Source organism: Adiantum capillus-veneris, chromosome 12, assembly GCF_014529385.1.
Source record: "Adiantum capillus-veneris isolate H3 chromosome 12, ASM1452938v2, whole genome shotgun sequence".
In the NCBI taxonomy this organism is placed as follows: Eukaryota; Viridiplantae; Streptophyta; class Polypodiopsida; order Polypodiales; family Pteridaceae; genus Adiantum; species Adiantum capillus-veneris.
Window position 1 is genome coordinate 36,310,515 of NC_140942.1, and position 13,159 is coordinate 36,323,673.

The following is a 13,159-nucleotide window of genomic DNA, read 5'->3' on the forward strand; positions in this document are numbered from 1 at the left end:
TTATGAACCTCTACATACATACACCCTCTCCATGTCTCTCTCTATTGCTTCTATGTTACAATTTCATTTACCTCTCCTAAAAATATCTAAAATTCAGCATCTTAACCATGATAACTTCTGCAAATTGAGGATTTTTCATCAACAAATCCTCTTTTCATCATGGTGGTTAACCGTGGCGGCGGCGTAAAGAAGCGAAGAAGAAGAAGAAGACCAGCGGTCATTTTTTCCACAATCTACACAAGGGTGAGTTCAAGCTTCTTCAAAGCTTCACCATCTCAATGATTCTCTTTTAATTCACCCCTCTTCCTTCATCAAATCAACTCACTCTACCCATTGTAAATGTAACATTAACTTTCTAGTGATTACTAACGACTAACATACTAACACAAAATAGCATTGACCTAACCATAAAAGACACCTCACCTCAAGACATGTGTATAGTAACACTCTCTCTCTCTCTCTCTTTCTCTCTCCTTAATTAATTTCACCTTATCTACCATCAATAATGCTCTCTTTTGAGCCCACACGCATGACTCAAGCAGACAAAGAAGGCCCGCAATGTTTTGATATTCAAAAAAATCATAATCCTGATTTGTTAGCTTGTAAATTAGGATTTCCAATAATCTTTATGAGGGGTCTCCAACCTATAAATAGACCCCTCTCCTTCTTGTAAAACAACCTCCAACATCTCACATAGCACCCCAACACTCTATGCGTGAGGAGAGACTTAGGTGTAGCAACCACTTGTGAGCTTCACTCTTGGTGTGAGAGAAGCCTTCAAGCTACACATTGCAAGTGAGAGAGCGTGAGTTCCACAAACCTCAAAACCACTATTGTATATGCTCCTTCATCATCAATAAATTGAGGTTTGGTGCATCAAAGGCGCGATTCGACGTTCAAATCTTCGTCCTTCCATTTGTGCAATACGGTTTGGAGAATTCAAGGTGACTTGTGTATTTGAGTTTTTATCGGTTGATCTTGATTTTAGAAAGTGTTTTAGTGTGTTTTTCATTGCCAGTTTTGTGTCCATTGTAAGAGGGTATTGTGGTGAGAGGTCTCCCACACCCTAAGACAGTGTGTGTGTGTGTGTTTTGGCAATGTTTAGCAATCACTAAGCATTGAGTGAGTTTATACAAGTTCTACGATAGCATCATAACGAACCATCTCCATTTGCAAGTCACAAATACGGTATTACGCAAGATCCTTTTCTCTCTCTCTTCCCTTTGCTCTAGCTCTCTCTGGTCCAGTTTGTGTGTGTCTTGGTGTGAGGTTGTTTGTGTGCGTTGTGTGGTGCATCTTCTTGGTTGTGCCAAAATCTCTCTTGCGTCCTAGTTCGCATACCATAACTAGGTGGTGCCCCTATCTTGTTTGGGTTTGGCTGTGGGTTTGTTGTTGTGTTGTGCTTGTGGTTGCCCCAGCCCCAATTGAGCAGCACGGGAGCCTTGAGGGGTGTTTAGAGGTCGCCTCTCTTGTTGCCCGCCCCGGACCGCCTCAATTTTGGTGCCCCCACGGAGGAGCGATTGTGTGCTTAGTGTTGTTGTATTGCATGAATGCTTGTATTTCAGCATAATCAAGTAGATTTTATGAATCATGAAAACAGACCGAGTTTAATTTCAAGGAAACAAAAAATGATCTAGAATATGGTTCGGATTATGCATAACATAAGAAAGGAAAAAAACATTTTCACATAAAAGTCTAGAATTCATGTTGAAAGACCTTTCAAAACTTTGTGTAGTTAGTTGATGATTGTTTGGAACTAATCTTTGTGTGGTTCTAGCATTGAGAGACTATGACACGCTATACCTTTGATGATATCCCAATCTTGTTCGGAAATCCAGAAGAAGATGTTGATGATTTTCTTGCTGATTTTAGAATGGTTTGTCATATCCTTGGTAAAAGGGATGACATTGAAAAAGGGGATTTTCTATTGCTATGCCTTAGAGGCAACGCTGAGCAATGGTTTTGGAGTATGTCTTCTCAGATTGAAGATGGATATACCCAAATTTCCAAAGCTTTGAAGGCCAGATTCTCTAAAGTTCCAACAATGGAGAAAGCATGGGCTTCACTACGGAGACTTCAACAACATGGTGAAGACTACTATGCTTATGAGGATATTTTTTCTCGTCAATGGGAAGGATGTGGATTTAGTTCTACATTTCCAGATTATGTAAAAATGGATCAATTTATTTCGGGTTTGTCTCCTTTCCTAAAGACTAAGGTTACTTGTAGTGGACCCTCTACCTTTGAAGAAGCGGTCACTATTGCCCGAAGGAAGTTTCACAAGTACTTCTACATCAAAAATGGTTTCCATCATGCTGGAAGAACCAACCATCATGAAAGTGTTTCTATCAAGGAGTCATCTCCTTTGCCATACTTGTCTCCTTCTACTCCGACAAATGTTGAAGAAGTTACTTACATGCCAACTGATTATTCAGGTGCTAAAGTGTGTGGCCAAGATTCAAATGTGGAATCTCTTTCTTCTACCTTTATCACAAGCATGCAAAAATCGACACAAGATATCTCAAATGGAATTGATGATTCAATAATGGATACATCCAACCTTTTGGTGGAGGATCAATTTCTAGTCCGAGTAGACGAAGCTTTTGTGCAACATGACTCTATGGAGAATGAAGAACTTGAAGGTAACCTTGATCTTATGGAATGTTCTGAGAGTGTATCTTGTCTAAAAGAAGAGAGTGAAGAAGAAGATGAAATCATAGGTGGAGAGATCATAGACCACATTGATCATAAAGAGATGATTGTGTACATGGAATGCCATCTCCAAAACAAAGTAGAGGAGTGTGAGTTGAATCCAGGTGAGGATAATCTTGAAGAAGTGTTTGAGGATGTTGAAAAGCATTGGTATAACCCATGTATGTTAAGCATAGAGAAACCTATCATGCAAGAAGCCAAATGTTTCACAAAATCAAACAGTATTCCATCAACCTTTGAGGTGGTACAATGTGAGGAGTTACAACCTTGCCAAAGGGGGGGCTTAGAAGGGGATGAAGAACATGGGAGAGTAGTAAAAAATAAAATCATAAAAGGAAACTATCAGAAGGGTATCATTCTCTCCAATGGTGTTTTAGTGGGTGGCTCTTCATTCATGGGACAATATCTTAGCAAGAAAATCCAAGCTTTTGAAGCCCCAATCATCTTCACATTGGGTTTCACCTCTTCAAGGTCAACTTCTCCTCTCTTCACATATACCTTTCATCGGGGACACCATACCTTCTTAAGTGGAAGAGGACATGAATACTTGGTGATAAACGGATGTTTCCAAACCTTCTTCATTTGGTTCTTTGGTGTATGGAGGTCGCACATTGTGATGCTTTTGGTCTTCATCATAGATGAAAAACTTGTTGACTGCTACATGTGGATATCTCATCAATCAGTACCAAAATCTATTCTCTTCCAATGTGTTGGAAGCAATAGAAACCTTCGTCTATTATCTACTTATGTGGTAAACTATTTGCAATACCTTCCAATAGCAGCTGGAAGTATGGATCGAGCTTTCCTAAATCATGAAGGCCATATAATTTTTGACTTGGTGAGCCTACCCAGGTTGAATGAATTTTATGAGCTACAGTTCAGGAATTCGCTCATACAAGCTCTTGAAGATCGTAGCAGATACATCAACTTTACACAGGAGGAAGAGCAACCAATCTTTTATATCACATTCATAGTGATAGATGCAATGATGGACCACAGTAAAATCTACAAGTTTCTTCAACCAAAATCAGTAAGTGATTCCATACCATACATCTGGCTTTGGGAAAGATATTTCAAGATCTTTGATCCTAGGGGGTGCTTATGGGAACTTTCTCAATGGAGGAGGTTTACTCCGTCACTTCATTTCATCTTGCTATTGGCTCGGAGAACCTTCCATATCACACAAGGTTTTTTAATCATACAACAAAGGTTCTTCAAAGATAAGAGCAGACAAAGACAGACGTTACATAATATACATGTTGTATGATCAGATAAATGGTACATGAATGTACCATTATCTAAGGGGGGGGCTAATGATAGCCGTTTTTCGGCTCTCCATAATTTCCATATTAAGTTACTCCACCCTACCAAATTCACCCAAACGCTATGGCTATCCCTACCATTTCACTGTACATAGGCGTGTGTGAGTTAGGGGGCTTTTCCCATATCTTCTTAAAAACCCTCAGCTAGCTAGTCACTGGGCTAGTTGAGCCAAAAAAATAAAAAAATAAAAAAATAAAAAAATAAAAAAATAAAAGTATATTATGGCCTCTTTGTGTGTAAATATTTCATTGTATATATAGCCTAGATATAGAGATTTTTTATAATTATTTTGGTATTTTATTTAAATATTTCTACTTAGGTGTGTGTTTTATTAAACCTATGTACACCTTCTTTCATCCTCTTACACCATAATTATATTTTTTGCCAATATGTACATACTCTAACCTCATATTTTTCCTTTATACAAATCACTCCCACATTTTCACCCTCACCCTCGTGAAAACAAAAAATTGATTTCTACTCATTGGTTACGTTTATTATATTATTTACTTGCATACCTTTTTCTCTTTCACCCAAAATAATTCAAGGAGGGACCATATCATATGATTCCAATATCTTTCCATATCCATAACTCCTCCATATTTTTATTATTATTTTACTCATTATTCTAACACCATGTGCTCATTGAGCTAAAGTCTATGAATAGTCCATACACTAGTCCCACCATGTATATATTTCTTTATTCACCAATAATCCTCCTCCATGCATGGGTCAAGGGCAACTTGGATGCTTTGTATTATAATATGACAAAGGAGGGGCTCACTCTTGGATGCATTGTACAAATTCAACAAAGGAGGGGGCCACTAAAAGACTTTTGCAGGCATAAAAACAGGCTTTTTGGTGAGAATTTTGGCACCTATCTCCACTCCGAATTTGGATCAGTGATCAAAAGAGAAAATGTAGCCCACGCTCTGAATAATCACCTCAAAGTTTTTCATGATTTTTGGAGCTACCAGCGGTGAGCTATGATTTTTTGAGTGGACCCCAGTCTGCCCACTTTTCTCACAAGTAGCCCTTAGTCTTCTCTCACCCTTCCACACACCTACTCACTCTTACACATCCCTCCCTCTCCTTCCCTCACTCAAACCTGCAATTTCCATGGCTTCTCCCACCCTCTTCACCATTACCCTTCTCTCTCATCCCTATAGTTCTTTTATGAACCTCTACATACATACACCCTCTCCATGTCTCTCTCTATTGCTTCTATGTTACAATTTCATTTACCTCTCCTAAAAATATCTAAAATTCAGCATCTTAACCATGATAACTTCTGCAAATTGAGGATTTTTCATCAACAAATCCTCTTTTCATCGTGGTGGTTAACCGTGGCGGCGGCGTAAAGAAGCGAAGAAGAAGAAGAAGACCAGCGGTCATTTTTTCCACAATCTACACAAGGGTGAGTTCAAGCTTCTTCAAAGCTTCACCATCTCAATGATTCTCTTTTAATTCACCCCTCTTCCTTCATCAAATCAACTCACTCTACCCATTGTAAATGTAACATTAACTTTCTAGTGATTACTAACGACTAACATACTAACACAAAATAGCATTGACCTAACCATAAAAGACACCTCACCTCAAGACATGTGTATAGTAACACTCTTTCTCTCTCTCTCTCTTTCTCTCTCCTTACTTACTTTCACCTTATCTACCATCAATAATGCTCTCTTTTGAGCCCACACGCATGACTCAAGCAGACAAAGAAGGCCCGCAATGTTTTGATATTCAAAAAAATCATAATCCTGATTTGTTAGCTTGTAAATTAGGATTTCCAATAATCTTTATGAGGGGTCTCCAACCTATAAATAGACCCCTCTCCTTCTTGTAAAACAACCTCCAACATCTCACATAGCACCCCAACACTCTATGCGTGAGGAGAGACTTAGGTGTAGCAACCACTTGTGAGCTTCACTCTTGGTGTGAGAGAAGCCTTCAAGCTACACATTGCAAGTGAGAGAGCGTGAGTTCCACAAACCTCAAAACCACTATTGTATATGCTCCTTCATCATCAATAAATTGAGGTTTGGTGCATCAAAGGCGTGATTCGACGTTCAAATCTTCGTTCTTCCATTTGTGCAATACGGTTTGGAGAATTCAAGGTGACTTGTGTATTTGAGTTTTTATCGGTTGATCTTGATTTTAGAAAGTGTTTTAGTGTGTTTTTCATTGCCAGTTTTGTGTCCATTGTAAGAGGGTATTGTGGTGAGAGGTCTCCCACACCCTAAGACAGTGTGTGTGTGTGTTTTGGCAATGTTTAGCAATCACTAAGCATTGAGTGAGTTTATACAAGTTCTACGATAGCATCGTAACGAACCATCTCCATTTGCAAGTCACAAATACGGTATTACGCAAGATCCTTTTCTCTCTCTCTTCCCTTTGCTCTAGCTCTCTCTGGTCCAGTTTGTGTGTGTCTTGGTGTGAGGTTGTTTGTGTGCGTTGTGTGGTGCATCTTCTTGGTTGTGCCAAAATCTCTCTTGCGTCCTAGTTCGCATACCATAACTAGGTGGTGCCCCTATCTTGTTTGGGTTTGGCTGTGGGTTTGTTGTTGTGTTGTGCTTGTGGTTGCCCCAGCCCCAATTGAGCAGCACGAGAGCCTTGAGGGGTGTTTAGAGGTCGCCTCTCTTGTTGCCCGCCCCGGACCGCCTCACTAGTACTAGAGTAGTTGTTTTAACCTTAGTCATAGCTAACTAATTGATAGACTCACCCATAAGCTCAAAACTCTTGATTAATTAATTTACTCAAAGTGCAATTTATTTGTCCTTAATGGTAGTCTAACATTTCATAAATCTTGCATTTACTCATTTCCACATGTACTTTACATTCCCCTCATGATTTATGGCAATATAATTCCGCTTGCTAAAACAGTGACTTTGCCTTGCAGATTCAAATCTAGATGCTCTACAACATGGACATACCAAGCTTCAAATCAATAGCTTCCGAGGACGGAATCTACATCGGGAAGGGGGGCAATGTTAACCCTCGTGGCTCACGGACACCCTATCGCCTACGACGGACACTGTTACCGTATTATTTATTTAAGTAGAGTCAGACATCGGGCTTGTCGGTCCAATAGGGAAAGGTAGAGTGATCGCCGATGAGAGGCGCACTCTAACACGAACATGCTAGGGTTAGTTGGCTAAGCATGGGCGCCCAAGTGTGAATGGGGTGAGCTCACATAAAAGCCAATTAAACCTAAAATTGAGTCATTCTCTCATTGTGCAATAGAAGCTGCTCTTGCTCCATCTCCACCTTCTCCTTCACCATCTCCTTGTGTGTGTGCGTGTGTGTTTGTGTGTGTGTGTGTGTGTGTGTGTGTGTGTGTGTGTGAGAGAGAGAGAGAGAGAGAGAGAGAGAGAGAGAGAGTGAGAGTGTGTGTGCGATCGAGCGTTGCGGCGGCACGACGGCAGCGAGGCGGTTGAGCACGGCGTAGCGGCGTCTCCCTCTTCTTCGCGGCGAGGAATCCTCTACGGCAGGAGCATAAGGCGGTGAGTGACACACCATTGCCCTCTTTGAGCTTACTAGTTAAACTAGTTGTGTGCTTGGAGCCGTCTGCGGCTCGTACACGGTGTATCGGCAAGTCCCTTGCTTCGACAGTGCGGCAAGGAGCGCACAAACTACATGTTCGTCATCTCTATCTATGTCTCTAGGGCGTAAACCTGCTCTACTTTTGTCCGTAGCACATGCTCTAATAATACTTGTGTCGCGCTCTAGCTCTCCCTCTACAAAGTTTACTGACGTATCTTGCACAACTACATGCTCTGTTTCATGAGCAGGGTGAAGCTCACTTACAAAGGAGACACGTTTCATCTCTTGCTCATCACATGCTAGCAGAAAAATTGAGATTGTGTTGTTTTGCACCTCAGATACATGCATAGGATATAACAAGCCACTCCAATTTCCACTAGCAATCAACAATGCATCTAGAAAGACTACTCTATAATCAATATAAGATATCCACAATCTGCTAGCCGTCTCACTGAGATCAAACTCTGTCTTAGTTGAGAAACATAGCACACATGAGAAAGTGTATATGATATCTCCCAAGAGTCATGTCTGGAGACTTTGAAATGTCACATATCTTTTCTAAATGAATGTGAAGAAACCAAAACAAAATTTCAACCATAAATGATGCCAAAATGGCAACAAAGTGGGAGATCACTTGACCACTACATCAAACTAATGCTTGTATATTTGCATAATATATTATACCACGCCAATGTATAGTAGTACTATCCAAGACTGCACATACTATAATGGAGTAATCTCTACTATACTAAGTAAAATCTGCACATGGACAATCCTTGGATAAATAACTCTCAAAAGAACATAAACCACATAGCCATATGCGTAAGTAAAGACAAACATGATGCTCAATATGCATCCCACAAAGTTGTATACACAATCTGATAATTGCAATTATCTTGTACCTGTAAGCTGAAGATCCTATGACTACCTATAAGTTTTAGCCACTATGAGCATACACAAATCTCACTCCTAGGAGAGTGGGTAAATGAACACCAATTATCTGTATGCAAAACTGACAAAACTTCTCAAAGTGAGAGTCCAAACTTTTTTACCGTCAAAGTGGAAATAAATCTCAACCACTAAAGCATCAGAGAGTAAGCTACAGATACATAGATACTATGACAAGAACTTGGGAGAAAATTCAACAAAGTTCTCCCTATAATTTGAGCAAAATCTTGAAAATCCTCATCAAATTGCATAAACCATAAACAAACACTGAGTGTCTAAACAGAAAATCCATATATGGTACACATAAATTACTCAAATCATCCGGCAGTCTAGCTCATTCTTAATCAAGCAATCCTATGGATAATTAAATCCATCCAAAATTTCTATAAACCTGTGAATTTGTCACCTGCAAGCTGTGATTAGCTCACTTGGTATTCCCATATCCATACAGAGAAAAGAAAACGACACAAAACCATGCTAGAAGTACTCTTTGAAGTAATCCACAATTGTCATACAGTAGCACAATAGTTGTGATGTATAATGCACATTGAAAAAATCGCAAGTTATGAGACCACTGCGAGGGCGTGTAAATATTTCCATGTTTGTATGTAAGAGCACAAGAAATAGTGGTATTGATGTCAATCTTGAACCATTTATGATCTGCCTCCATCGTTGAGCATAGGTATTACCTTCATCTACACACTATCTTTTACACTCTCGTCTGAGCTTCCACAAGAGCATACATTATTCTCAAATGAGCTCACAAGCTCCCAGTGCACTCTCATAAAGCTTCCAAGATTTCTAAATCTCTCCAATGCCAAGAGCGAGCAAGCTATTGCCTCGAAACTCTCGACGTCGCCATGCTCCTTGCCATCGTCGTACTCTGATACTAATTGAAGGGTGCACACATGTGGTGCATGTGTAGAGAGGAAAATGAATGTGAGAGAGAGAGAGAGAGAGAGAGTGGCAAGAATCATTCACTCTTTATTCTTCTATGTATATAAAAATCAGTGCAGTCAATGAATTCAATGGGCGGCCAGACACTCGATCTATGATCATGAGGCACAGGCACATATGCCTTTCATCCCAACACATTGAAGGGAAACCATGCATAAACCCTATATTTTTTTAGAATCACTACCAAGATGTTGCTATGCACCATTGCTACACAAGCCCACCACCCTCATGCTAACATCCATCGAACCTACATGAACATCAACATAGTCCAACATGCCCAAGCCATCTTCAGATTGTAAAGGCATCAAAGGGCCTCCTCATTTACCAGGCTAGGAGCACACTAGAGTCGTGGGAGCACAATAGAGTCGTCAGACTAATGTATCAGAGGCTCCAACACATGAAGTGCCACATTGTCAGTTTTGCAAGATGGCCCAACTCCTGTAGAATAGGAGCCACCACCGACTTGACCTCCACTCTTACTTTATAGTTGCTTTAAAGTGTTGTGGGGGACACATTGTAGAATAGGAGCCACCACCGACTTGACCACCACTCTTATTTTATAGTTGCTTTAAAGCGTTGTGAGGCAAATTGGGTGAATCTGGAATGTCAATGATCCATGTGTCTTCCTCACGAGGAAAATTAGGTACATGCGACATTAATAAAATTAAGTGAAAGGAGAAGTTGGATCGAGAACATTGGAAAAAGATCATTTGCTAGTTCTATGAAAAGTGGTGGTTGCAATTAGAAGCATTAGCAATGACCCTTGGAGAGTCATGGTAATCAATGTCATTATAGTAAACATCCCATATGTTTTCCTATTTTTGTCTCCACATATCATAATTGTAATCGTAGAGACTACAACTCTTGACAAGCACACGTTGTGATGCTAAATACAATCCTCAAGGCAAGGTTACTGAGTCTGTCCATGAGTCCATTGTTCCTATCAACAATTTGCTCGCATTCTACAAATTATATTAGCGAGGGCTTTTGCCTGCTAAAGATGGGACGCGTACGTTTTCTAGTCGCAGCGAGAGCAATCCTTGCAGAGGCTGCTGATAGAAAAGTAAGAGACAAAGAAGGAAAAGACGGCGAGGAAAAGCAAAGCACACAGGCCGTCGCGGGAGAGGATGAAGAGGCACTTGAACCTTTGGTACTTCACCTGGGGAAGCACAGTGTCAAGGTCGAGCTCAGAGCCCTCCTCGTCGACCCTGTCGAGGCAGTCAAGGAGGGCGGACATGCTCGAGCCGATTGCTGCGATGTCCTGGTTCACCTCGCCCATGCTCTTGAGTTTGTCGGCGATGACGAGGAAGGTGGCAACGAAGGCCGCAATGGAGATGGAGGCGGGGCTCCAGGAGAGGGAGCAGGTGAGCAGGGTTTGCTGGGAGATGGCGGTGAAGATGACGCCTTGAAACATTGCGTACATAGTGGCAACTTGGTAGGCCTCGGAGCGAACTCTGCGAAGCTCGTCTTCGTGGTCTGCCTTGAGCGTGTCAAAGGCCTTGAGGTCAGTCTGCCATGCCTGCACCTGCCCATTGTGGGCGGCGCTCTCATGCAAGCCCATCAGTACCTCTTTCTTCCCCATGATCCTTGACTTTGCCTGGTATGTTCGCCCTGCCCCCAACCCTCTCCTTCTAAGTTCCCTCCCTTTGCTTCTAGCAAGCCATTCACTGATCTGCCTCCTTCGTTTCAGTAAATCATTGTATTTGGCTCCCTCTAAAGAGACGTGTTGCATCTCTCTAACGTTTGGTCAAAGGTCAAAAAGGCTCCTGCTTCTTGACCTAGGACCACACAAAAGACTCTTCACCATTCTTCTCTTTTTAATAAGTGTGGCATGCCCCACACGCTCTTTTTAATAAGTGTGGCATGCCCCACACGCTCTGGTCTTACTCCCTTTGGATTTCTCATAGTTTTTGGTTTTATGAAACAAACCCTTAATGTTGTGTTGGTTTAGGGAGACTTTCATTGTTTTCAGTGCATGATGGAAACTTACCTTTCATTTCACATCTCACATCTGACATGTCTTTATTTTTCTTGCATTCTATTGTTTTAGAATACTAAAGTAAAGTTTCACTTTGCATAATTTTAATAAATTTTACACACATATATGTTTTTTTGCATTCTATTGTTTTAAAATGCTAAAGTGAAGCTTCACATTACATAATTCTAATAAATTCTATATACACACATATATTAATTAATTCATTTTATTTCACCTTTCATTTCACAACTTCACATGGTTTTACATTTCTTGCATTCTATAGCTTGATTCCGGTCAGTGTTAACGTTCGAGAAAGTCTTTTTGATTAAGCGGTTGTTAGTCGAGTTTCCTCCTCACAAAGAAGAAAACCAAAACTAGTAGCAAAATTTTTGAGATTTGCAGAAGTTTTGGATGACATTCTCACATATTTCATCCATTTTTCTTCCGTTTACCATGGTTTGCAACTAGCTAAGTCCCAATTTTCAATCAGCTCAAAACTAAGCTGAGGCAATCGACCTTTCCCAAACAGTGATATCAGTTTAATTCAACTTAACAATTTTATCACTTTCTTATTTTTTTTGAAAGCCGTCGTGACCCTTTCATTTGTTTCATGAGGGTAGGTCACACCTTGCACTCAATGACGTAAGCAAATCGACGGTCAATGACATGAACACCTTCCCACCCTCTCCTAAAGTGACACATGTAAAATCAACGATCGATATCAATGTGAGGGCTAATCTAGAGGGCCTTTGTTAATGTGGTTAAAATTGGTGAACTTGGGACAAAAAGTAGATGTACCGTAGAACTCGATCTAGGTGCTAATACAACTTTCATCTAAGAGTATCATTAGGTAGCAACTCTACTTTGGGTGTATGGAGCAATTCTATGATGGGTTTGGTTTATGAAAAACAATGTAGTGTGTGCATTGTGCACTAGCTAACTATTGATGAAAGGGTGACGACATGTTGTGAGAAGAAATTTCCTTTTTTTTTTTACAAGGAGGTAGTCAACAACATGGATCATTGCCCCCTCCTTTTCGTTTTCAACACATGGGGTTGCTACCATCGTCGCTACCATTTGCAAGTCACATCACCTCCCTCTCTTCCTTGCTAGCTCGCCTCCCTTCGTATGACCAACCCATCGACACACACACACACACACACACACACACACACACACACACACACACACACAAGCTCTCTCCCTCCTCTCTCATGTAATCTCTCTCTCTCTCTCTCTCTCTCTCTCTCTCTCTCTCTCTCTCTCTCTATGGCTGATGTCTACTAAGAATCTCACACACACAGACATTGCTCTCTTTCCCTCTCTAGTTGATCACTCTTCTCTCTCTATATATATAGGTATATGCACACACACATACATACTTTTCTCTCAAAATAATATCCCCATATGTATATAGTCAACAACAATAATAAAACAAATAAATTCTATGAATAGTAAAAGATGTTTGTATGCATTTATACATAGCTATATTTCTTAATCTCAAGGTTACTCAATCATTCTCTCTTTCTTTCCCTCTTTGAAAATACCTCTCATCCTTAAACCCTAATTACAATATTAATAGTCCAGTCAAGTTAGGGTTCTCTATATACTACATTATTATCGTCCCACTACTATTGTCTTTGTTTCCTTTGCGATCAAGTGGAATATTATTCAAACCCGTCTTGTCTCCTAGCA

At 40.5% G+C, this 13,159-nt stretch overlaps 1 protein-coding gene across 1 annotated transcript; it reads right to left on the reverse strand.

Annotated features, from left to right (window-relative positions):
- Positions 1-10,218: 10,218 nt before the first annotated feature.
- LOC147445577 (uncharacterized) lies at positions 10,219-11,252 on the reverse strand. The gene has a single exon (XM_086526071.1). The coding sequence runs from the start codon at positions 11,216-11,218 to the stop codon at positions 10,505-10,507; it is 714 nt and encodes a 237-aa protein (XP_086382197.1). The 5' UTR covers positions 11,219-11,252; the 3' UTR covers positions 10,219-10,504.
- Positions 11,253-13,159: the final 1,907 nt, after the last annotated feature.